This window comes from Rattus rattus, chromosome 5 (assembly GCF_011064425.1).
Source record: "Rattus rattus isolate New Zealand chromosome 5, Rrattus_CSIRO_v1, whole genome shotgun sequence".
Taxonomy (NCBI): domain Eukaryota; kingdom Metazoa; phylum Chordata; class Mammalia; order Rodentia; family Muridae; genus Rattus; species Rattus rattus.
This window is the reverse complement of record NC_046158.1, coordinates 135173532-135196432: the sequence shown is the minus strand read 5'-3', so window position 1 is coordinate 135196432 and position 22901 is coordinate 135173532. Positions and strand designations below refer to the sequence as shown.

The following is a 22901-nucleotide window of genomic DNA, read 5'->3' as shown; positions in this document are numbered from 1 at the left end:
CTAATGGTTTACTGGGAAGAAAAGAGACAGCTGTAAATGGTCTCAGCTCTTCCCTTGGCAGTAGCACTCCCATACACACGCACGCACGCACGCACGCACGCATGCACGCACACCCGCTGTTACCGCTAACCACCAGCCTCTCCCCGTCTCCCAACTATGCCCTTCATGCCTTGCCTGCCCCTTCCATAGAATTCGGTCTTAGAAAGGAGTATACAGAGCTCAGACCTATGATTCTCCTCGTTCACATCTGCTCCCGTACTAATCCAGCAAAGGCTTTCTGGGGACCTCTTTGAGCCATAGTTGGTGAGACTAGGACCCAGAATCTGCCCATATCAAAAGCCCCTTTCCAGAACGTGGAGAGGAGAGTAAGAAAAGTTCCAGAGAGCCTGGTTTCTCTAAAGCTCCAGAATAGGTCATAGACACTAAGCCCTGTGGTTTATACATTGGTCTAATCCTTGGTTTATAATTATTTATGAGTCTATCTTCCTTACTCACCTGTGAGCTTTTCCAGGGCAGACGCACGCACGCTCTCACTCATCTTTGGGAACCCTCTGCCCCAGCACTAGCTGAAAGTGGACACTGAATCCATCTTGGGAAGACTGGATTGAGGGAAAGGGGAAGGGAGGGATAAGGAGAGGTGACTGCACCTGTAACGGGGGTCGTAAGGCTCAGTAGATAATGTTTCTTCCTCCTTGCAAATTCAAAATGGAGCCGGAAATAAGACACCAGGCAGATGAACATAAAAATGGTAGCTTTACAATGAATAGCCTAGTAAGAGCACCAGTGGAAGGGGAAGCCCTTGGCCCTGCCAAGACTGAACCCCCAGTGAACGGGATTGTTGGGGGGAGGGCGGTAATGGGGGAGGATGAGGAGGGGAACACCCATATAGAAGGGGAGGGGGAGGGGTTAGGGGGATGTTGGCCTGGAAACCCGGAAAGGGAATAACAATCAAAATGTAAATAAGAAATATGTTGCAGTTTGTTGCAGTTTCCTCTCCAACCCGACAGTAAACACAACTCAATTAATATGAAAACAATCTAGCGTCTAGATTGGGCAGATCCAACCTACACTGTCCTATTCCTAGCTCCCAAATCCCTCATCCCTTGCACCTTTTATTTGCCAGGTCTCCAGCTTCTCCTTCTCCCAACTCTCTCCTCCCTTCTTTCCTTTCTCCTCCCCTGACTCCTCCCCCTCCTGACTCCTCCCCTCTCCTGACTCCTCCCCTCTCGCTCCCGACTCCTCCCTCTGCCCAAATCTTGAGCTCTTGCCTTTATTTTACAAATTCAGAGAGAACTCCAAGGCAAACCACAACAGAAATATCCAAGTTAATAGAGATAAAAAAAATGGTACCTTTACTAGTGTCTCTGATGAGCATCAAACAGACTCTAGTATTCCCACAGAACTAAACATCCACAACAGGACAGAGTTCCTCCCTGCAGAGCAAGGTTCCTTTAAGAGTTAATAAAGAGTAGGTATATACAGAACAGGCTGTTTCCCTAAGGCAGGGCAGGGCAGGGGAGGAGGAGGAGGAAGAAGAGAAAGAGAAGGAAGAGGAGAGAAGGTGTGAGTGTGAGAATGAATCCAAGAACACCTGAGCTCAGCCCCTTCCCAAGCCATCTTCAAACAAGCCATTTCTCTTCCTCAGGAAGGAAAGGAAGAGACCATGAGGATGCTGAAGAAGGACAGCCCTCTCAGATGTCTCCTCCTGCACAGTGGTGTGGGAACAAGAGGGGGACTGTGTGGAATCATTGGGTGGAATCAGATGGGTGGATGGGACTAGAGGTTGGTGAGGATAGGTGGGTGATTAAGATGAGCCCGTACAGCATCACAGTCACTCTTCATGGGGAAAACCTTCCCACATGCCGGGGAGGTATGTGAAGAGTCTCACACACGTAGAGAGGAAGTGATGAGCTTGGCCTCCTATGTTAGGCCAGATCCTAAAGGCACTGGTGGGACCCGTCAGCCACACTCCACTGGCATTGCTGGTAGCCATCTTAGCCTTCAGGGCCAGTCTTGGATCTACAAGAGACTGACTAGACAGAAATCTTCCATCCCTGCCTCATCTCTATTCCGACCAACATCCGACTCCTGTCCTCCAGTGGCCTGAAGCGCTCTGGAATTCAGCCGGCCTAGAGAAGTAATGGCCACTCTGTCAGACAGTTGCCACGGATTTACTTCTTCTAACCTTCCACTGGCCTCATTTTACAGAGTAAGTCCCCATGACTCAGAAGGTGACCTCACCTATTAAGAGGTAGAGTGCTTGTTCCAACCAGTGGCTCTGACTCAGTTCAGTGGCACAACCATGGCCCCTGGTAGGCTAGCCCCAGGTCTCAACCCCTGGGGGTTGCAGGATGGGACAACTGGAAAGTTAGTGACCTTCTGCAGACCCGTGTGGCGCTCTGTGAATGAATCACACTTAACTGGGCCACTCTTAAACACGGGGTGGCTTCCTGAGCACCCTTGGATTTGGCTCTGGAATCTTCCCAACTTCCTCTGTGAGGCTCGCAGGATTCTTCCTGGTGTGGCTCTGGGGACTTTCCCGCAGACCCTTGCTAGGCTTCTCGGACCCCACCTTCCTTCCAGAGCATCCTGGCCTTCTTCTTCCGGCCTGGAATGGCTTGCTTGCCATTCTGTGTTAGCTGAGTGCATATTTACTTGTTTTTGAGCGAGAGTCTCACTACGTAGGCCTTGAATTCACAGATGTCTGCTTGCCTCTGCCTCCCAAGTCCTGGGACTAAAGGTGAGTGCCACCACACCCAGCATATATATGTATATACACGCTTTTTGAGATGAGACGTGTCTGTGTAGTCCAGCTGGCCTTAATTTCAGTCTCCCGGCCCTGACTCAGCCTCCTGAGTGTTGGGATTATTAAAGTGTGCACTATACCGCACCTGCCAAGCCCTCCTCATTCTCGCTAGGCTGCTCCACACAGCCTCCAGGACCCTTCCCCATCGTCCCCCTTGCCTCTCTGGCTCTTGACTGCCCCTCCTCCAGAATCCTGTCTTCCCTGATCCAGAAGGACCACGGTGATGGCGTGTGACAGTGCTAGCAGCCTGAGATTGTGATACGACAGCCAGCCTCTGTCCCATCCCCACAGGACAGGCACCTGCCCAGGCGCCACTTGGTTTGAGATAGACGACAGACAAGACTAAAATGGCCCCTAGGAAGGCCAAGCGTTGCCAGGAAGGCGCCGGACACTCCCCCTGGACAGGAAAATATTTTCCTTCCTCTTAATAACAGTCATTAAGGGGCCTGTGCCACACACAGTGCAGCCACAGGCTGAGCTTTGGTCTGTCAAGTGGCTCTCATAACCCTAGGCCAGCACCTCAAGGCCAAGTCCCAGGGCCAACATCCACCTGTCTACCCTCCCATTGCCCTTTACTCACTGGGTCCAAGGGAAGGAGCGCCTGTCTTACAACCTGGGGACCTAGGTTTGGGTCACATCCTATTATTACTGGCGTGTCAGGGATTCTCGGGATCATTTTCCTTTCACCTTCTCACCCTGACCCTTTGCACTAAGCTACACACACACACACACACACACACACACACACACAGAGAGAGAGAGAGAGAGAGAGAGAGAGAGACAGAGAGACAGAGAGACAGACAGAAAGAGAACAGCAGCAGCAACAAACAAACAACAACAATAACAACAACAACAAAACTCCATGTAGTCCAAAATTGGAGTCAAGGGCTACCCCGCTTGCCCAGGTACTCAGTAACCAAACAGATTTTCACACAGACATGCAAAGTAGGTACACATGCAGCATTCAGGCAGACACTTCAACACACACACATAAACCTGGAGACATTACAGTGTGCACACACAGAGAGCCATGCACAGATACGGTTCTGCATAGGTGTGCATGTATACTCTTTACCTGCCCTTGGTTTCTTATTTTTTTTTTTTTTTCGGAGCTGGGGACCGAACCCAGGACCTTGCGCTTCCTAGGCAAGCACTCTACCACTGAGCTAAATCCCCAACCCCGGTTTTCTTATTTTAATCTTACAAAATTAGAATCTAGCCATGGCGATGCGCGCCTGCAGTCCCAGCCCTTGGGGAACAGAGGAAGGAGGATCAGGAATGAAGGCGATCTTCAGATACTCAGTTAAGTTTGAGGCCAGCCTGGGCTACCTGTCTCAAAAAAGTCAGAATATAATGAACGACACTGAGCCAAGTTTCTAGTCTTGTGTTGCTTAAATGGCTCAATTATAAAAAAAAACAAACGTAGGGGTTGGGGATTTAGCTCAGTGGTAGAGCGCTTGCCTAGGAAGCGCAAGGCCCTGGGTTCGGTCCCCAGCTCGAAAAAAAAAGAACAAAAAAAAAAAAAACGTATACACAACCTAAGTATCTGTTAGTGAATGGACAGATGTTCGCATGTGATATACACACAATGAGATAACGCAGCACGAGTGTGACAACAGGGGTGAAACGAAGGCATTGTGCTGAGTGAAAAGAAGCCGTTCACACAAAGACAAATGCATGCGCCATGGCTCCCCTAAAAGAGGTCCCTGAGGCAGTTTATAGGGACCAAAGATAGAGCAGGGTCTATGGAGGGGAGAAATGGGGAATGCGGTTTTGTGGACAGAGCCTGGGGTTTGCAAGACGGGGAGGCCTGAGATGGGTATGGTGGTGGGTGTGCTTAATGCCATTGATGTCCACTGTTGGCAATGGAAAAATCTCGTGTGCATTTTTACCATAATTAGAAGTAGTAGACAGGCTGGGTGTTGGCGATAACACACCTTTGATCCCAGCACTCAGGAGGTAGAGGCAGGTGGATCTCTGTGAGTTCGAGGCCTGCCTGGTCTACAGAGCAAGTCCCAGGACAGCCCGGACTACACAGAGAAACCCTGTCTCAAAAAATCAGAACCCAAACTAGCCAAACAAAAACGTACTAAACAAGGGTCCAGCGAGATGGCTTAGCAGGCCAAGGTGCCTGCCGTCAAACCCGATGACCCGAGTTCAGTCCCCAGGAGCCAGCTAGTAGAAGGCAAGAACTGTCTCCTGAAAGTTGTCCTCCTCTGGCTTCCACGTATGGTCTATGGAGTACATGTGTGCACATACACACAGCAAACAAACAAACAAACACATTTAAAAGGAAATAAACAAGATATAGCACTAAAAATATGTTGCTGAGACAATGATAAGGGGCCGGACAGCTCACCAGCCTGCCTGCCGCTGGGAGTCCTGGTTCTCCCCTCAAACAAATCTAGAGATAAGGTGCTAATGAGGGCTCTGTTACTCTTGCTGCCCCCACAGGTCATCACCCTCCCACGTCTGACTTTGTTTACCTAGCATCTTACCACTTTAGTGCCTACCAACGCCCCCAGGGAAGGGCTCCTTAGAGGACCCGGTGCTCTGTTTCTGCCCCCATGCCTGGGATGAGATGGAATAGTTGTATAGTCAATGGCGCCCTGTTCCCTGGGCCCCTGACCTCTCTATCCCATCTCCTATCTGCCCTTTCCATTCATCCCTCTCCCCCCTCAAGATCTCTTTCAGAAGAGCCTGTGTTTTAGACCTGACCAGAAACCAAATGAACTAAATGTAGTCATACTGGACAGAGTCTTTCGTATAAAGTTTTAGGGGCTCCTGACTTCCGAACACCCTCATTAGAGCTCACCCCTCTGCAGGAGGGTGATAACTAGTCTACTCCCCCTCCCCCCACTCTACCACCATGTGCAATTGCCCACTGATGACCCCTTCTTTGGAGCAAAGCTGCTTCCCCATTCTCAGAGGAGAGACCCACATATCCTGAGGCAGACACCTACTCTGTTTTCCTCCTGAGCTTGCTGAGCTGTCTGCTGTCTGCCCCAGTGGAGCAGAGCCCGGCTCCTACCAGACTGAGAGCATCGTGGGAGCTCAGTGTTCTGGAGATGCAGCTGGCTGCCTTAGCCCACCACTCGGTGCACAGGCAGTCATTACAGCACTGGCTAAAATGTCAAGTTCCAAGTATGGCTGCTGATGTGGCCCCGTGGGGAGAGTGTTCATCGAACAAAGCCAGGGTTAGAATCTCAGCACTCTAGAAACTGGGCATAGCGATGTTCACTGTAATCCCAGCACTGGGGAGGTGGAGGATGGAGGACCAGAAGTCTGTGGTCAATCCCTGGCTACATCGTGACATCAAGGTTAGCCAGGGCTCGTAAGAGGGCGTTAGGTAGAGCTCCTGGAATTGGGAGTTGCAGATGGCTGTGAGCCACCGCATGGGAGCTGGGAAACGAGCCTCTGCAAGAGTAACAAGTGTTCCTAACCTCGGAGCCAACCCTCCAGCCCCAAGACTCTGTCTTGACAAAACTGGGATGCTCCAATTTAAATGAAATAATGTCTTTACGAAACCTAGTACCATGTATAATGAATATATGTCAATTAAAATTCTTATTAATAAAATAGAAAAAAAAAAAGGCTCCAGACTCTCCCAGAGTCTCAGAACTTCTGACACACTCAGTGTGGGTAGAGTGTGGAAGACGTACATTTTAAGTTTCTGGCAATTCTTGGGGGGTCAGAGTGAGGACTCTTTGGAGGAGGGACTGAGGATGCTGTGAACACCTTGGTTATGGTGGTAGAGAGAGGCATGCTGGTTACGGGCAGGGGTCCGGGTGGGAGATACACACGGTTGATGTTCCTGGCAGTTCTTTTTTTTTTCTTTTCTTTTCTTTTTTTGGGGAGCTGGGGACCGAACCCAGGGTCTTGAGCTTGCTAGGCAAGCGCTCTACCACTGTAAATGCCCAGCCCCGTTCCTGGCAGTTCTTATGCCATTCTGTCCTCACTGGGGGGGTCTTATCTGTCTATGGACCAAGGCATATATATATATATATGCTCTACTACATGGTATGTTTGAGGCTCATGGACAGTTTTTGTGTTAGCATTGGGTTCGATTACAACAACTTTTTTTTTTTTTTTCGGAGCTGGGGACCGAACCCAGGGCCTTGCGCTTGCTAGGTTACAACAACTTTTGATCAAAATGCATGTGTGGACACCTGTGCATGTTGTTCAGTTGTTGGTCTGTTTGCAGATCTGTTTGTGTGTCTTGAGTCATTCATCTACCATGGTCTATATGTATGTGGATGTGTGCATCCTCCGACCCCCGAACATCCGGTGTGTGTGTGTGTGTGTGTGTGTGTGTGTGTGTGTGTGTGTGTGTGAGAGAGAGAGAGAGAGAGAGAGAGCGCTAACCTCTGCAGGTTGCTGAAGGTCAGGGTTGCAGGCCTGTAGCTGTATTCCCCTGGAATACTGGGAAGGCTGGAGAAGAGCCAGCAGTTTGCACGAAGGGCCTGGCCCTGCCACTTCCCTGAGCAGGCGTGTCCCAACAATAGACAGATGGGTGGGACTGACCTGACAGGTTCCCGGAGGCCAGGGGCAATGGGGAGGAGCATGGTTCAGACTTAGGGTGGCAACAGTTTGGGGGCCCTGCCGCACATGCAGGGCTGCCAAGCTGGAAGCAGTATCTTCTTCCTTATAGCAGCCAACCCAGGTGCAAGCCATGGAGCCTCGTGTGGGTTGGGCTCTCGGTGGATGCACACATTTAGCCGAATAGTGCAAGCCGGGACCCAGGGCATGGCAGGACCCCTTCGGAGCCGGGTGGAGGAGCTGAAGCGGCCTTGGTGGAGGGAGAGCTCACCCCTGGTGCTCCAGCACAGTGAGGCTGCAAGACTGGCGGCAGACGCCCTCCTGGAACGGGGCGAGGCTGCCTACCTGCAGGTCATCTCTGAAGAGCAGGAGCTGCCCTTCCTGAGTGCCCTGGACGTGGACTACATGGTCAGCCATGTGCGTGGGGTTCCCGAGCTCAGCGAGGCCCAGGGGTCAGAGACCTTAGGCCAAGACCGCCTCAGCATGCTCTCTGAAGTTACCTCAGGCACCTACTTCCCTATGGCTTCTGACTTAGATCCCCCAGACCTGGACCTGGGCTGGCCCGAAGTGCCACAGGCCACAGGTTTCAGTCCTACTCAGGCGGTGGTTCATTTTCAAAGGGACAAGGGCAAGAGCATCAAGGACCTGCTGCGATTCCTCTTCAGCCAGGCACACACGGTAAGAGCCCTGGCTCTTCATTCATTTCATAGATGTGGACACAGATGTGGGCTCTCGGGGGCGGGGCGGCGGCGGCGGCGGCCGGGGCGGGGGGGGGGCGCTTTGAGCCACACAGAAGCGTAATCAGAGAATTACTGCCCTCTGTTAGATCCCCAGGGGGCAGAGGATGGGCAGGTGCTTTGTTTTCCTTGGTACCCTTTGGCATTCATGAACATTAGCTTAGCAGAGAGCAGGGCAAAGGGCTCAGGACCTTCACTCCGGAAGTGCATGTGGAGTTACTGGAAAGGATCCTTACTTTGGGAGAGAGTCTATTGCCTTTATTAGAATATCAAAAAGTTTTTAAAGAATTATTTTTATTTTATGTTCATGACTGTTTTGCTACCTTGCGCATATGTACACCATGCACATGCCGGGTGTCAGTGCCAGCCAGAGGAGAGCGTCTAATCCCCTGGAACTAGAATTACAGACTGTTATGAGCTGCCTTGAGGGCTGGGAATCGAACCTAGGTCCTCTGGAAGAGAAGCCAGTGGTGTTCTTAACCACTGAACTATCTCTCTGGCCCTCAGAAAGCTTTATGACTCCTCCCTCCCCACCCCAGACTAAGAACTCAACCCTGGTGAACATCTGAGCTACAACCTTGACTTACAAAGGAAGAAACTGAAGCCAGCGAGGGTCTAGAAGGAACTGGGAGGGAGAAAGGTCTCTGAGGGCTCTGACTGGGGCACAGCTCACCTTAGCCCCTGCTGCATATCTTGTGCTGCATCAGCAACTACGTCTGAGGCAGGGCCATGGGCACTGGTACATGGGTTTGGCATGGACTATGTTCTTATTTCCTCATGAAGGAGTGGATGCTGCTGGCTCTGGGGACATTAGGAAGGGAAGTCCCACCTGGGAAGCCTCCAGCCCCATAGCAGTACCATTTTCCTGGTGGAGCCCTGGCTCCTACCAGATGAGGGACTAGATATGAAAACCCTTGGCAGGATTTGAGATAGGAGCAGACTCCTGCCGCAGAGATGAAAAGCCAGGCTCCCACCAGCACCGCCAAGGCCTTGCTAGCAAGTTTGCCTGTGCCCTAGGCACAGCAGGACTGAGTTTGATTGGCATCGAGAGTGGGGTAATTAGCGAGTTTGTTGCTGTTGTCATCCTTGTCCCCCTTTGATCTTCCGGCTCCTCCCACACTGGCCAGACCTATGCTGCACATTAGAGCATCCCCAATACCCTGCCTGCTCACCACCAATTAGACCTTTCTGCCCCTGGGCTAAGAGTCCGGCTCAGTGGAGCCAACACTCATCCCCAGAGTGACCTTGGAAGTGCTTGCTAACCCAGGGTTCTCCATTTGCTAAGGAGGTAGTAGGAAAGGGGAAAGGCATGGTTAACTGAGCTTCTGATGTGTGTCCAGCAGTTTTACATTAATCCCTTGTAACTATGGGATGCAACCCACATAGCCGAGGCTCCCTAGCTGACCCCAAGACTCTGCTTCTAGGATTGTGTATTTGAACCCACTTCCTTTTGGCTCCAAGCTGCAGTGGTGTCCTGCCCCCACATTCCTTCATAGGACAGAACTCACAGTAGACACAATGGGAAGAAGGGACAGCGGGGGGAATGAGAAATACCCTGTATATTGGAGGCACAAGCCTCAGCCCTCAACTGAGTGGGAAGCTTGGCTCCACTCAGTGTAGACGAAAGGAGGCTGTTAAGATAAGCTGGCACACCAGACCTCTGCAGCTTCAAAAGCAAGGCTTGGCAAAAGACCCGGGAATCCCCGGGACTGGATCGCAGCTTTCTTCCTTGTATGAGAATCTCGGAGAGGCTGTCCTAGGCCAGAGCAAAGCTGGCGCCAATGAGGAATATGGGGAACCAGCCTGGAAACTGGGGGTCTGCTTCTGACCCCTGCCTTCTCCGATTCTCCAAAGAGCAGAGCTTTAGCTCACATAGTTGATCTACAGGCATCTTTGAGAATCTGTTGCCAGGCACTGTCCATAGGCATCCCTCAAGGGCTGGGGAGATGGCACTGTCTGCTCTTCCAGAGGTCCTGGGTTCAAATCCCAGCAACCACAGGGTGGCTCATAACCATCTGTAATGAGATCTGGTGCCCTCTTCTGGCCTGCAGACATACATTCAGGCAGAACGCTGTAACCTTAGTAAATAAATCTTTTAGAGAGAGAGAGAGAGAGAGAGAGAGAGAGAGAGAGAGAGGGAGAGAGAGAGGAAAAATCCCTCAAAGCATTCAAACAACCAGGTTAAGACAGTCAATTCTTCCTGTGGCCACGCTAAGAATGCACGATGGCACATGCCTGAAATCCCAATAGTCGTGGGGGCTGAGACAGGAGTGAGCTCAGGGAAGGCCAGCTTGGATTGCTGGTTACAGAATGAGACTATAGATATAGACATAGATATATCAGAATCTGATTCTAGTCTTGCATTGGATCGTGGCTTTCAGCCCCACACTTTTCCTAGAGTTGAATTTCCTCTTCCTCTTTCAGGTGGTGGCTGTGGTGATGGATGTTTTCACTGACATGGAGCTCCTGTGTGACCTTATGGAGGCTTCCAGCCGCCGTGGAGTCCCTGTCTACCTCCTTCTGGCTCAGGAGCATCTGAAGTACTTTCTGGAGATGTGTTATAAGATGGACCTCAATGGGGGCCACCTGGTGGTCAGTATGGGCGGAGAGCTACAAACATGGAAAGACAGGGGTTTGGGAGGGCAAGAGGGCACAGTTGGCAGCCAGTGAGCATTAGGGACATTTGGTTCTTTTAGCTGTGTGGGACTGGACACGCTTTGGGTTTCAGACATGGCCTGTCTGCCATTTCTCCTTCTCCTTCTCCTTCTCCTCCTCCTCCTCCTCTTCCTCCTCCTCCTCCTCCTCCTCCTCCTCCCCCTCCTCCTTTTTCTTCTTTCAATTTATTTTTACTATCTTAAATATGGGTACGTGTATGTGGTGTGACCTCACGAAGGCCAGAGGTGTCAGAAGACCCTGGTGGTATAGGGAATTATGAGCTGCCTCACAGAAAGAGTCGGGACTAGAACTCGAGTCCTCTGAAAGAGTGCTCTTAACTACTGAGCCAATCTCTCCAGCCCTGAGCTCCAGTTTCCTAAGGCCACCCTCCCACCAAACTCCCTCTACTCTTGGCCCAGAATATGCGTAAAAGGGAGCACCTGTGGAGACACGTGCTGCAGCAAGGCAGGTCGCCGATTCACCGGCCAGGCCCTGGAGAAGTTTGTCATCATTGACTGTGAGCAGGTGGTGGCAGGCAGTTACAGGTGAGAAGGTCGCAGGGAGAGGGGCCTGGGGGCTGGGCCATGACCGAGTTAGGAAGGGCATCTGGGATCTTAAGATGCATCTCTTCTATCGATCCCTTCAAACGAAGCACCTACTGTGTGCTAGGCACCATGCTGGGCAAAGAGATAGGTAGGAGCCCACTTACTTACTGCCTGGGCATAGAAAGTAACTACTGCACCCAGGAAATAGAAGGGCTTTAGAGAGAGACCCTCATCCTTGACCCGACTCTAGCTTTGACTCCGGCGAGCCTTGGACTCCATGCTATGACTCCTTCCTAACTCTGACCCTCTGTCCCCACCCCTCCTCAACCCCCCAGCTTCACTTGGCTTTGCAGCCAGGCCCACACCAGCATGGTGCTGCAACTGAGGGGCCACATTGTGGAAGACTTTGATCGGGAGTTCCGATGTCTGTATGCGGAGTCACAGCCTGTGGAGGGCTTCTGTGGCAATGAGGATCCACTGATTTCCCAGGTACCTTGTCCTCCCCCTGTGACTCTGGCTTTTGGACCTGGAATTCCAAGCCCTACCGGCTCCTCGCCCTCCAGTAACAGCCTCAGCAGCATCAAGCACTCACCTCTTCTGGCCCGTTCTTCCTATCTCGCTCTACCAGGAGGTGGTGGCTGCAGTGACATGGGTATGGGGTCCTCATCCCCAGGGCCTGCCCACCATGAAGCTGGTGCCCAGCCATCCCTGTACCGTCAACTTTCAGATCCGAACCATATCTCTACTCCTGGACCCTATAGGGCCAACCTCAGCAAACTGGGATCCTCCCCGTGGTCCCAGTCCTCGCCTGCCCTCAACCACAGCAGTACCAGTCCCTTGACCCTGGGAGTGGGGTCACCTCTGCTTCCAAGTTCCCGCCCTCTCCTTCACTTTACCAGGGGAGTCCCAGCACTGTCCCGGCTTCCAGAGAATGGGCTCCCAGCAAGTCAAGACCCTTGCCTACCACGAGGCCGTTGGGTACCTGGCACAGCTCTAGAGACAGTGGATGAGAAGAAAGTATCCCTGAGTCAAAGCCATGACCGCCTGGATCGTCTCATCCCTTTCCCTAAAGCAGGAGAAGCAGGAGTTCCCAGCTCTAGAGTTAGCCCCAATTCGAGTTCCCTTCAGCATGGTGAGCAGGCTCTAGATGATAGGAGATTGTCCCTGAGTCACAGCTACAGCCAGCTAGATCTGCTGTCCCAGGGTCAGGGCGCTCCTGAGTCAAGTTCCCTCAGACCTGGTGAGCTGAGTCCAGAGGACAGGAAGCTGTCCCTAAACCATAGCCATGGCCCATTGGACCTCCTGCCACAGAACCCCAAGCCCCAGGCCTCTAAAATACCCCCTGATGCCCATTCTTCAGCCAGGCCTGGCAAGCCGAGTGTAGATGACCGACGGCAGACGCTAGGCCACAGTCAACTGGACCTCATTACCAAGTTTGGCCCATTCAGGAGTGAGGGACCTGGACCCAATTGTCCCCCAGAAGCAAGCCCAGTTCGCATGGCTGGAGTAGGCTCTGCAGATGAGAAGCGACTGACCCTGGGCCACAGCAAACTGGACCTTATCACCAAGTATCATCAACTGCAGGGTGCTAGGCAGAAACCTGAGTCGGGCACCCCAGGAGCTCCCATAAGTGGCCAACAAAATGGTAGTGGCAATGACCTGTTTGCACCTGAGAAACGGCTGACCTTGGGCCACAGCAAACTGGACCTCATCACCAAATACAACAAGTCCAAATTCAAGCAGCTCAGAAGTCGCTTTGAGTCCTAGCTCTGTTCCTCGAAGGGACAGATCCTCCCTCCGTCCAGAGTTGACAGGAAGCTGGAGTGCTGCATAAAGAAAGGAGGCATCTAGCAGCCCAGGCCATATACTCCCTGGTCTCAAGACTCTTACACACCACCCACCCACACACACACACACACACACACACACACACCACCCACACCACACACACAACACACACATGCACACACACTGCCCACACCACACACAAACACAAACACCCCACACCAACCCACACCACCCACAAACAACACACCAACACACACACACCCCAAACAAACACACACACACACACCACCCACCACACACACACCACCCACACCACACACACAACACACACATGCACACACACTGCCCACACCACACATACATATACCACACACATACATCATAGATGCACACACATCACACATATACCTCACACATACATACACATGCATACACCACACACACACATGCACACACACCACACACAAGCACACGCACACACACCACACCACACGCACACACACCACACACACACGGACATGCATACACACCACATACACACATACACCCACACCCACACCACACCACTCACATACAGCAGAGTTACTAAATGTTTTCTGTCCCTCCCTGGGGTTGGACACTTCACACAGTTATTGCTATCCTCCATCTTCTCTAGATAGACTGCTTGTTGGCCTATAGATATATTGAGTATTATTCTTCCCATTTTTCAAAAGCTTTTGAAACCAGAACATTTCTTTTATGACTGATAGAAAATCCTCCAGATGAACGTCTTCCTCGGCGACGCTCCATCACGGAATCCGAGTCTGAATCTGCGACAGACAAATTTAAGTTCCTCACCGCCAGTCCCGGTAGTGTTTCGTCTCTTAGCCTTGGCGCTCCAGCTAGACTTTCTGTTATACTTGGTAGGGCAGCCACATTCGCCACAGGCCGACTTCTGAAGGTGGTGGCCTTAGGTGCAGAGGCAGCACCAAGGTGTGTGTCTCATTGTGACGCCTTCCAAAGGATGATGCTCATTTTGTCATCTCGCTTCCGCCACAGAGGCCAAAGAGAACAGAAGATACTCTTACCATTTTATTAGAATGGGAGCTGGAGTCCAGAGCTTGGATGGTTAATTTGGAGGAAGATCCGACTAAATGACAGGGTAGGGGACTCTGCCAGTCTATTGTCCCCTGGCTTTAAATCTGTATTTTGTTTGCACAGACACAACACATAGTATCTGCAGTTTCTGTGTTTCATAAAATAAGTGGTGTGCATGAAATATAGACACTACAAGGGTGTTCCAGATGCCCATGCAGTACACACAGAACAGTGACTAGGTACACCCATACATGCATAGAGCGAGTACACAGAGCTCTCTGTGGATAACTCAAATAGAACTTCTATTGCAGGTACATAATCTCGTCTGCCTAAATGAATGGCCACAGAAAACACAAGCATCCAGTACATACTGCAGAGTCCCTTCGAGATTCAGAAACTATAAATACACATAGGACTCTCATCCTGAACTCTCCTTGCACCAAGCTGGCCATATGAGCAGAAAGGTTACTTAGATGCGGATTCTGAGACCTGTGGCTTAAATGAGTAAACCACAGAGAACAAGGCAGGGCTGTATCAATAGGAAAGTGTACTAGGGACAGAAGGTCATGGAGATGGTGGGGAGATGAGGAAAGTTTATCAGAGAGAGGCTGACTTTGAGGCTGGTCCTGAAGGATGGGGAACAGCCTGGGGGAGGAGAGTTAAGAGTTCTTGATATAGAGTAAGCCAGAGAGGGGGTGGGAGGAGGGGCTCAGTGAGTGGATCTGGGGTGAACTGGGGAAGATAAGCAGAGCATGTAGTTGAACACTTAGACTCGAACACACAGGCCACCTTGCTGAATCAGGGACCTTTCTCCTGAACTTGGAACCTGCTGGAGACTGTGCATGGTCCAAATGAATAAAAGCGGTTGTGGTTAGACCCCATAGCAATCTCATGTGTTCTAAGTTATGGGGCTGCATGATGGGGCTGGGGAAAGGTCACCATTCAGGCCCTTTCAGCTTAACAGGGGTCCCTGGAGAAGAAAGAATAGCATAAAGAGGGTCTGCGGGAAGTGAGTCTCCTTCCGGGACTTTTGTATATTCTACATTAAGTGAGCCAAAGTTTATTCTGTCTATGAAAACGGGCCACACCACTATCTCCAGGGTAGATGGTGGCTGCTGAGGGGGTGATGAACTTTGTGAGAATACATCAAGGAAGCGAGTCAGCTCTCCGATCTTTGCCTACCCTAGAACCCCTTCTCCTCCAATCTCTCCATAACGCCCAGCTTCACACATTTCCCCGTCTCCATTATCTTCTTCAGTCTGTTTTCTTATGGTTCTCGGCATGCCTCCTCCAACCACTTTATCCTGGACTCGTTTTCCACTATAGGACACTCTCTACCCCAAATTTCAATCCTCGGCCCTTGACTCTCTGCTTCAGATTCACATTTCTGTCCGCGTGGCCGGGCCGGGATCAACCCCTTTCTCAAACCTTCCCTTTTCCGCCCTTACTCGGTAAATAAATCCCTCATCAACACATCTTAAAGCCAGACAACACCGGTTTTTCGTTTTCTCAACCTTCTCGTTTGCCCAGCCTCAGGTTTGATTGATTGATTGCCAGACAACCTTAAGCTTGAAAACGTGCAGGAGGCGGGGTTGGGCGGAGCCAAACCAAACCTGAAGTAACCTAGTAACCATCGAGTCCGCCCAAAGGGTGAGGCTAGAGTAGCCACCAGCTCCGCTTGGCTCCTGCGCGCTCCCGGAAGCGGGCCTGGGAGGAGGCGGAAACGGAAAGCTAGTTACGGGAGAAGTTGTTGCAGCGTGTAGAGATTGGAGTCGTTTGGTGAGCTGGTGGGGCTCTGTGAGGCAAAGGTCAGTTCCGGGCCGCAGGGCGGGAGGATTTGGGGCAAGAGAGTCAGGAGGGATCCCGCGGACGAGACCCGGGATCTGAGGGGTTTGAGAGGGCGGGGCTTGAGGAAGCGAAGCTGGTTGACCCGGCTCCTGAGTGGATCTGTCGGCCCAGAACCCGCAGTCGTGCAGCCCCCAGGTTTCTTTCATGGCGGTCAGAGCGTCGTTCGAGAACAACTGTGAGGTCGGTTGTTTTGCCAAACTCACTAACACCTACTGCCTGGTGGCCATCGGAGGGTCAGAGAACTTCTACAGGTGAGACGAGAGCTTCTGGCCCTGTGGCGGCGGGAAGGGAAGGGAGGCCGAGAGTGAGAGGTCTGGAAGAGTGAACAACTCTGGTAACCAGTGAATCCGTGTTTGTACAGTGTGTTCGAGGGCGAGCTCTCCGATACCATTCCTGTAGTGCACGCATCCATCGCCGGCTGCCGAATCATCGGGCGCATGTGTGTGGGTAAGGCGGGTGGAAGACGCCGAGGGACAAATCGAAGCACTATGAGTCATTAATTCCTGGAGTTTACCCCCAGTGATCGGGGGATTCCCTAGCTTTCGAACTCTGGAATTTGTCAGGGGTGGGTGGGACTCTTAACTGCAGATCAAGAACATTGTCTAGCAAATACTTGAGAATGGTAGCAAAATAGCATTAACTGCTATCATTCTTGATCTCATTTTTCCTTCACAGTGATGCTGAAAAGTAGGGACTGTCGCTCAGAACTATGTGACTCACTAAGCCCCACACCAAAGGGCGGAGGAGGATTTGAATCTCTCTCCTGCCTCTGAATATGGACAAGTTGCTTCTTGTCCATCCGTTTGAGCATCAATTTCTCCCTCGGGAAATAACTAAGGTCCCAGGACATCCTGTTCAGCTACATTTAACCCTTTCAGTCTCTAAGTACAACTCTTGAGTGATGTCCTTAACAGTTTGACCTCAGAGCCCTGTTGAGTGGCCTCCGACTTTTCCTTTTATCCCCCCACGCTGGCCTTACCCGCACTGTCCCTGTAGCTAAGAAGGGCCTAGAACTCCTCATCCGCCTTCATCCACCTCCCAGATGGGGAGTGTGGGTTAATAGGTGTGTGCCATCACGACTAATCAGTCCTTCCTTTAACCTGGCACTGTGGCCCTTGCTACACTTCTTTGTTTCTTGGTTCAGGCTTTTATGTATTTACCTAAAAACATTTTTTTTTTAAGCATTAAGCATGACTCTACGTAGTCTCTTATTGACATTAATCCTGACACTAAAACATCCTGGTCTTTTGACTGTGTCCCTAGGGCATGAAACAGTTCTGACACGACACGGGCGATTTTAGCCTGGTCTTTGTTCTGTTTTAGGGAAAGTAACTTAAGGTTCAGAAATTGAGAACTGTGGCTCCTAAGGCTGGGCAGAAGTTTACCTGTAGTTGTCATAATGTAATGTAGTTTGTTCCTTCATGTTAAGTGCTTTGTATCAAAATACCATTCTTAGGATAATGCGTATTTAAACAATTTATAGTCTGGTGTCTTAAGAGTAGTACTACTGTATAAATATGAACATGTACATGTTACTTTTAGGTATATAATACCTATGAATGGAGTGGAAGAGTCACAGGATATGTGACCAGTTGTGTAGTCAGTGCCACCAGTAATATCCTAAGTGGATGCCATTGTATCCTCCAGTCAGAGCATAGAGTTTTAGCTGTTCTATGAACTATTGCTAACACTTGACATTGAAGGTCTTTGAACATTTTTAGCTATTCAGATAGGTGTGTAGCATTAGCAAAATGTAGTACTAATGCCAAGAACCTTCCCACTAGTCCTGAGCTCCCCCAGCTAGTCCTGAGGGTAATAATGAGATGGGTGGCCTTTGTTAGGATAGATTTCTGGCCATCTGAGAGGGCAACCCACGGTTCATATATGGGTCTGTGGATGAAGAGCTGGGGTGTTAGCTCTAAGCTCCCCTAGGGAGGATAATTGAGCTGGCATGGGAGGTATTCTAGAAAGTCCGATACTCATGGTTCATTTTTTTCCCACTGCAATTTTGTTCTCTTCAGGGAATAGGCATGGGCTACTGGTACCCAACAACACCACCGACCAGGAGCTGCAGCATATCCGCAACAGCCTTCCGGATTCAGTGCAGATACGGCGGGTAGAGGAGCGGCTCTCAGCCCTTGGCAATGTCACCACCTGCAATGACTATGTGGCCTTGGTCCACCCAGACTTGGATAGGGTGAGTGGCAGCTTGCTCTGGACGTTACAAGACTAGCCTCGCCAGTGGTTGGCCATTATTCCCCAAGGCAGGAATTAGGGGATTCACTTGTGTTTTTCCTTGGGCACTCCGGGCGTTTACTTTCATAGGAACAGTAAGGCCTTTGTCAGTATCAAGCTGGGAAGGGCATTACTCCTTCAGATTTGGAGAGATTGGCCACTCAGTCCTGGGCCATGGTGGTTGAAGTTGTCCTAGGGTGCGTCTTAGAGAAAAGGGTGACATGAAGCCAAGACTCAAGTTTTTCAGGGCTTGCCTAGGTTTTAGGGACTCCAGGCTGGGCTCTTTTCCATACCCGTGCCTTGGCTCGGTGAGGCTTCTACATGAAGGTTTGTGGTTAAAAGGGACTCAAGGAGCCAAGTCTGGGTGGTTGATGCTTAGAGACACCTGATATTGGGCCTACATGTTCTGGATCCTGGGCACAGTTCCTTTCCCCATCAGGAGACAGAAGAAATCCTGGCCGATGTGCTCAAGGTGGAGGTCTTCAGGCAGACGGTTGCTGACCAGGTGTTAGTTGGAAGCTACTGTGTCTTCAGTAATCAAGGAGGTCTGGTGCACCCTAAAACTTCGATCGAGGATCAGGATGAGCTGTCCTCCCTTCTTCAGGTTCCCCTTGTGGTAAGCATCCCTGCCATCTGAACCCTGTCTATAGAGTTGGTCCCTTTTGTCACCCTTTGGGAATCTAGGTCATTATCTTCCCTAGTTTGGGACTGGGGCCTTGAGACATGGAACAGACTCTGGGGAAGAGCCGTCACGTGGGGTAAGAGAACTTGCTTTTGGTCCCATGACACTTCTCTTCAGGCAGGCACTGTGAACCGTGGGAGCGAGGTGATTGCTGCTGGGATGGTAGTGAATGATTGGTGTGCTTTCTGTGGTCTGGACACGACCAGCACAGAGCTCTCAGTGGTGGAGAGCGTCTTCAAGCTGAATGAAGCCAAACCTAGCACCATTGCCACCAGCATGCGGGACTCCCTCATTGACAGGTAACTCTGCCCTTCCTTTTTATTTTCTGAGACAGCGTTTCTGTGTAGCCCTGGCTGTCCTGCAACTTGCTCTGTAGACCAGGCTGTCCTCTGCCTCCTGAATGCTAGGATTAAGGGCGTGCACCGCAATGCCTGACTCACTTTTGCTCTCCAGGGTAGTGAAGATGATGGATCTTTGAACGGGAGTCAGTTTGTCTTTGTACCGGGAGGTTTAGAGACTGTGCATACTGACTTAGAGCCACGAACATTGACATCTGCTCACACTCAGCCTTCCTCAGAAACCGAGCTCTCTGGGCAGACCTTTCCTGTGATCCTTCTTATTGATCACTGACCGTGTTTTACAGTTTGTAATTGCCTATGTGTCCTCTGTCTCCAGCTAGTGGCTTAAGACCCGTGCCAGAAAAGAGCTGTTGGCTAGGGAAGTGGGAGGCTCCTCAGTCCCTGAGGAGACCCCAGAGTGCTGTGGTGCTCTTAAACAAGTTGTAGGTGAGTTTCGTATTGAAATCATGGTCTGGACCTGCACTTCTCAACCTGGGGCCTGAACAACCCTTTCACGGGGTTGCATATCAGATATTTACATTATAAGTCATAACAGGAGCAAAATTATAATTATGAAGTGGAGACAAAAATAATTTTATGCCTGGGGATCACCACAACATAAGGAACTATATTAAGGGTCACAGCATTAAGAAGGTCAAGAACCAGGGGTTGGGGATTTAGCTCAGTGGTAGAGCGCTTGCCTAGCAAGCGCAAGGCCCTGGGTTCGGTCCCCAGCTCCGAAAAAAAGAAAAGAAAAAAAAAAGAAGGTCAAGAACCAGTGATCTAGACTTTTGTGGATTAAACCAGCCAAGCTGGGGGGCATGGTTGCTCACTCTCATCCCTTGGGAGGTTGGACCAAGGCTTTTTATTCTCACCGGGAAGAGCAGCAGGAGGTGACACTGAGTAGTTTGGCCTTCTTTCCCTCAGCCTGCCAGGGACCTTTGTTAAGGCGTGCGTGTCCACCTAACCAGAGCTCTATGAGGCTAGAAACTCAGAATAGAGAAGTGCCCAGTAACGCACTCTGCTTACCATGCAACACTGCCCCTCTTCCTACTGCACCTGCTTGCACTGACGCCATGGATACGCCAGCAAGCATGGGGATAATCAGGTGTGGAGTTATAGCCTGCCTCTGAGGGTTCACGGTGGGCACGGAGAGACTATATGTGCCTTTTAGCTGTTAAAGGAGAAAAACAGTTCCTTACTTAATTGTCCCCATATGGGCAGCTTGTGAAGCTGGTGAGAAATTTTCTGGGATTATAGAAATTTCTTGGGTGACATTTAGTCTGTTTCGGGATGCTCAAAAAGTGGGGAAGAACCTCAGACAGACATGGGAAATACTGAGTATGTGAACTCAGAGTGCGGAGTACTTTAAATCCCCATCAGGAAGTTTGGGCTGTCAGCCTGAGATTTTGATCTTCAGTGGATGTTGAGTTGCTGGAGTATTAGACTCTTAGTGTAGTCAGAGGTTTGACCGTAGGTGGAAGTAATAATCCAACTCTGGTTCTTTAAAAGATAGTAGTGTCATGTGACCCAGCCTGGCTCTGTGTTGAAGCTAGAGGTGTGTGCCACCACACTTGCTGTGTGCATGTGTTTTAAGTAAGCTACTTGTTTTGATGAGGACATTTTGGTACTTACCCTGACTAACTTTGCTGTCAGAGCTGGTGAACAATTGAGAGTTTATGCACCGTAGGCAAATGCTGTCCTGCAGGGCTACACCCCAGCTTGAGAAGTCGTTCGACAGCATTTTATGTGCCAGACAGTATTAACGTGATGATGAGAACATTCCCTGTCCTTTTAGATCTCGGGGTTTTGTAAGGAGACTGTGTACCTAACAATTGATACCTCTTGACTATAGCACAGTATTGTTGATTTCAGAAACTATTAAAGTTAGGCAGAGTTTGCCAAGCAACCAGAGCTTCCAGGGACTAAGCCACTACCTAAAGACTATACATGGACTGACCCTGGACTCTGACCTCATAGGTAGCAATGAATATCCTAGTAAGAGCACCAGTGGAAGGGGAAGCCCTGGGTCCTGCTAATACTGAACCCCCAGTGAACTAGACTGTCGGGGGGAGGGCGGCAATGGGGGGAGGGTGGGGAGGGGAACACCCATCAAGAAGGGGAGGGGGAGGGGATGTTTGCCCGGAAACCGGAAAGGGAATAACACTCGAAATGTATATAAGAAATATTCAAGTTAATAATAAAAAAAAAAAAAAAAAAAAAGTTAGGCAGAGCTGCGAGTCGCTGATACTCAGTGAGTTCCTGGTAGGCCTTGCTTGTGCTGTTAGACACTGGAAAGAAAATGGTATTGGACAAGAAGGGAAGACTTTCCTTTAGGGTTTGGGTATGTAGACTTTACGGTGAAGATGGCAGATTGATATGGAGGTGGTCGAGAGGGTAAGACGCTTGCTGTACGAGCACTGAGGACCTGACTCGGTTCAGATTGCCACACCACATAAAGCTGAGCGTGGCGGCACATGTCTGTGACTCCAGTGTCAGGGGCTCACTGGCTGTCAGTCCAGCAGAGATGGTGAGCTCCAGGTTCAGTGAGAGACCCTGTCTCAAGTAGCTGACGTCAGCCTCTGCACATGCCGCACGCACATGAGCACGTCAGTTTGATTGTCAGGCAGTAATAACCTCCACCAACATGGGTGATTCACTTAATCCTTACAGGGCACATCTGTTTTCAGCCTAGTATTTGTGACTTTTTTTAATCAGCAGTAATGGAGAGTTATGGAAAAGGAGGCCAAAGTTTTGGCCTCAGCCTGGCCTCTGAGAGGCGTGGTCTGGCCACTCCCTGTTCTCACTACCTTTGCTCCTATCTCTTATGTTCTGAGGCTGGAGCTTATGACCAGGAACTGAATGAATGGGAGAAAGGTGGCCCACGTGAAAGAGGAGAGAATTGATTAACTTCTCAAACATGAGGAGTTGTAGGCTCTATCTTATACAGGATCTAGTTAGTCTGGAACCTTGGGGACAGGTGGGGTTCCAAGTGTGGCTTTTCAAGGACTGAACTAGAACAGATCTAGGGTGGGGCCACGTGTACCTTGTAAAACAGCTACTGATAATACACATTTCTCTCTGCAGCCTCACATGAGTCACCTTCCGTGCTGTCGTGGGCTCCTGCCTCTGGACTTTGGCTCGTTTTCCACGCCTGAGTTAGTCAGTACCAGATGCTGGCAGTGGGCGTGGCAGAGCTCACCAGAGCTGAATTGTTTGCCCAACCCTTCACCTGTGCCATCTCGACTATTGTTTCTGAAAAGCCTGCCGCGTCACACTGGCTTCAGTTCCTGTGGCTCTTGGATGAAAGTTCTGCTATCTTGTGCCCCACCCCATTAAAGGACTGCCTCCCACCGTCCTCTGTGTGCTCTTTGTGGGCTGCCTCAGTTTGCAACAGCTCCTTGTACAGCTCTTCCTGGGTTGTGGGGACGTTGGGTGGGATTGACGTGCAGTGTTTCCTTCAACAAGATGGGAGCCCTGCAGGGTGTGGTGGAACACACCTGTAGTCCCAGAGGCAGAGTGGATCTCTAATTCAGAGTCAGCCGGCTACATACCGAGTTCTAGGTCAGCTAGGGATGCATAATGAGATTCCCCCTCAAAAGGAAAAGAGATGAACAAGAGGAAGTAGTACTGGCCTCTGGGGTTCCATTT

At 50.6% G+C, this 22901-nt stretch overlaps 2 protein-coding genes across 2 annotated transcripts; both read left to right on the top strand.

Moving 5' to 3' along the window:
* Positions 1-7335: 7335 nt before the first annotated feature.
* Fam83c (family with sequence similarity 83 member C) lies at positions 7336-13202 on the top strand. The gene is made up of 4 exons (XM_032904554.1): positions 7336-8023; positions 10507-10678; positions 11171-11282; positions 11618-13202. Exons 1-4 carry the CDS (start codon positions 7415-7417, stop codon positions 13047-13049), a joined length of 2325 nt encoding a protein of 774 aa, XP_032760445.1. The 5' UTR covers positions 7336-7414; the 3' UTR covers positions 13050-13202.
* A 2657-nt stretch (positions 13203-15859) lies between these two features.
* Positions 15860-22605, top strand: Eif6 (eukaryotic translation initiation factor 6). The gene is made up of 6 exons (XM_032904552.1): positions 15860-16246; positions 16357-16442; positions 18017-18192; positions 18670-18846; positions 19030-19211; positions 22338-22605. The coding sequence occupies exons 1-6, from the start codon at positions 16140-16142 to the stop codon at positions 22345-22347; spliced, it is 738 nt and encodes a 245-aa protein (XP_032760443.1). The 5' UTR covers positions 15860-16139; the 3' UTR covers positions 22348-22605.
* The last annotated feature ends 296 nt before the right edge of the window (positions 22606-22901 follow it).

Coding starts and splice junctions, on each gene's coding strand:
- Fam83c (XM_032904554.1), top strand. CDS start 7,415: ATGCAGGGCTGCCAAGCTGGAAGCAGTATCTTCTTCCTTATAGCAGCC. Junction 8,024..10,506: donor TCTTCAGCCAGGCACACACG/GTAAGAGCCCTG, acceptor TTCCTCTTTCAG/GTGGTGGCTGTGGTGATGGA. Junction 11,283..11,617: donor GTGGTGGCAGGCAGTTACAG/GTGAGAAGGTCG, acceptor TCAACCCCCCAG/CTTCACTTGGCTTTGCAGCC.
- Eif6 (XM_032904552.1), top strand. CDS start 16,140: ATGGCGGTCAGAGCGTCGTTCGAGAACAACTGTGAGGTCGGTTGTTTT. Junction 16,247..16,356: donor GGGTCAGAGAACTTCTACAG/GTGAGACGAGAG, acceptor GTGTTTGTACAG/TGTGTTCGAGGGCGAGCTCT. Junction 16,443..18,016: donor CATCGGGCGCATGTGTGTGG/GTAAGGCGGGTG, acceptor TGTTCTCTTCAG/GGAATAGGCATGGGCTACTG.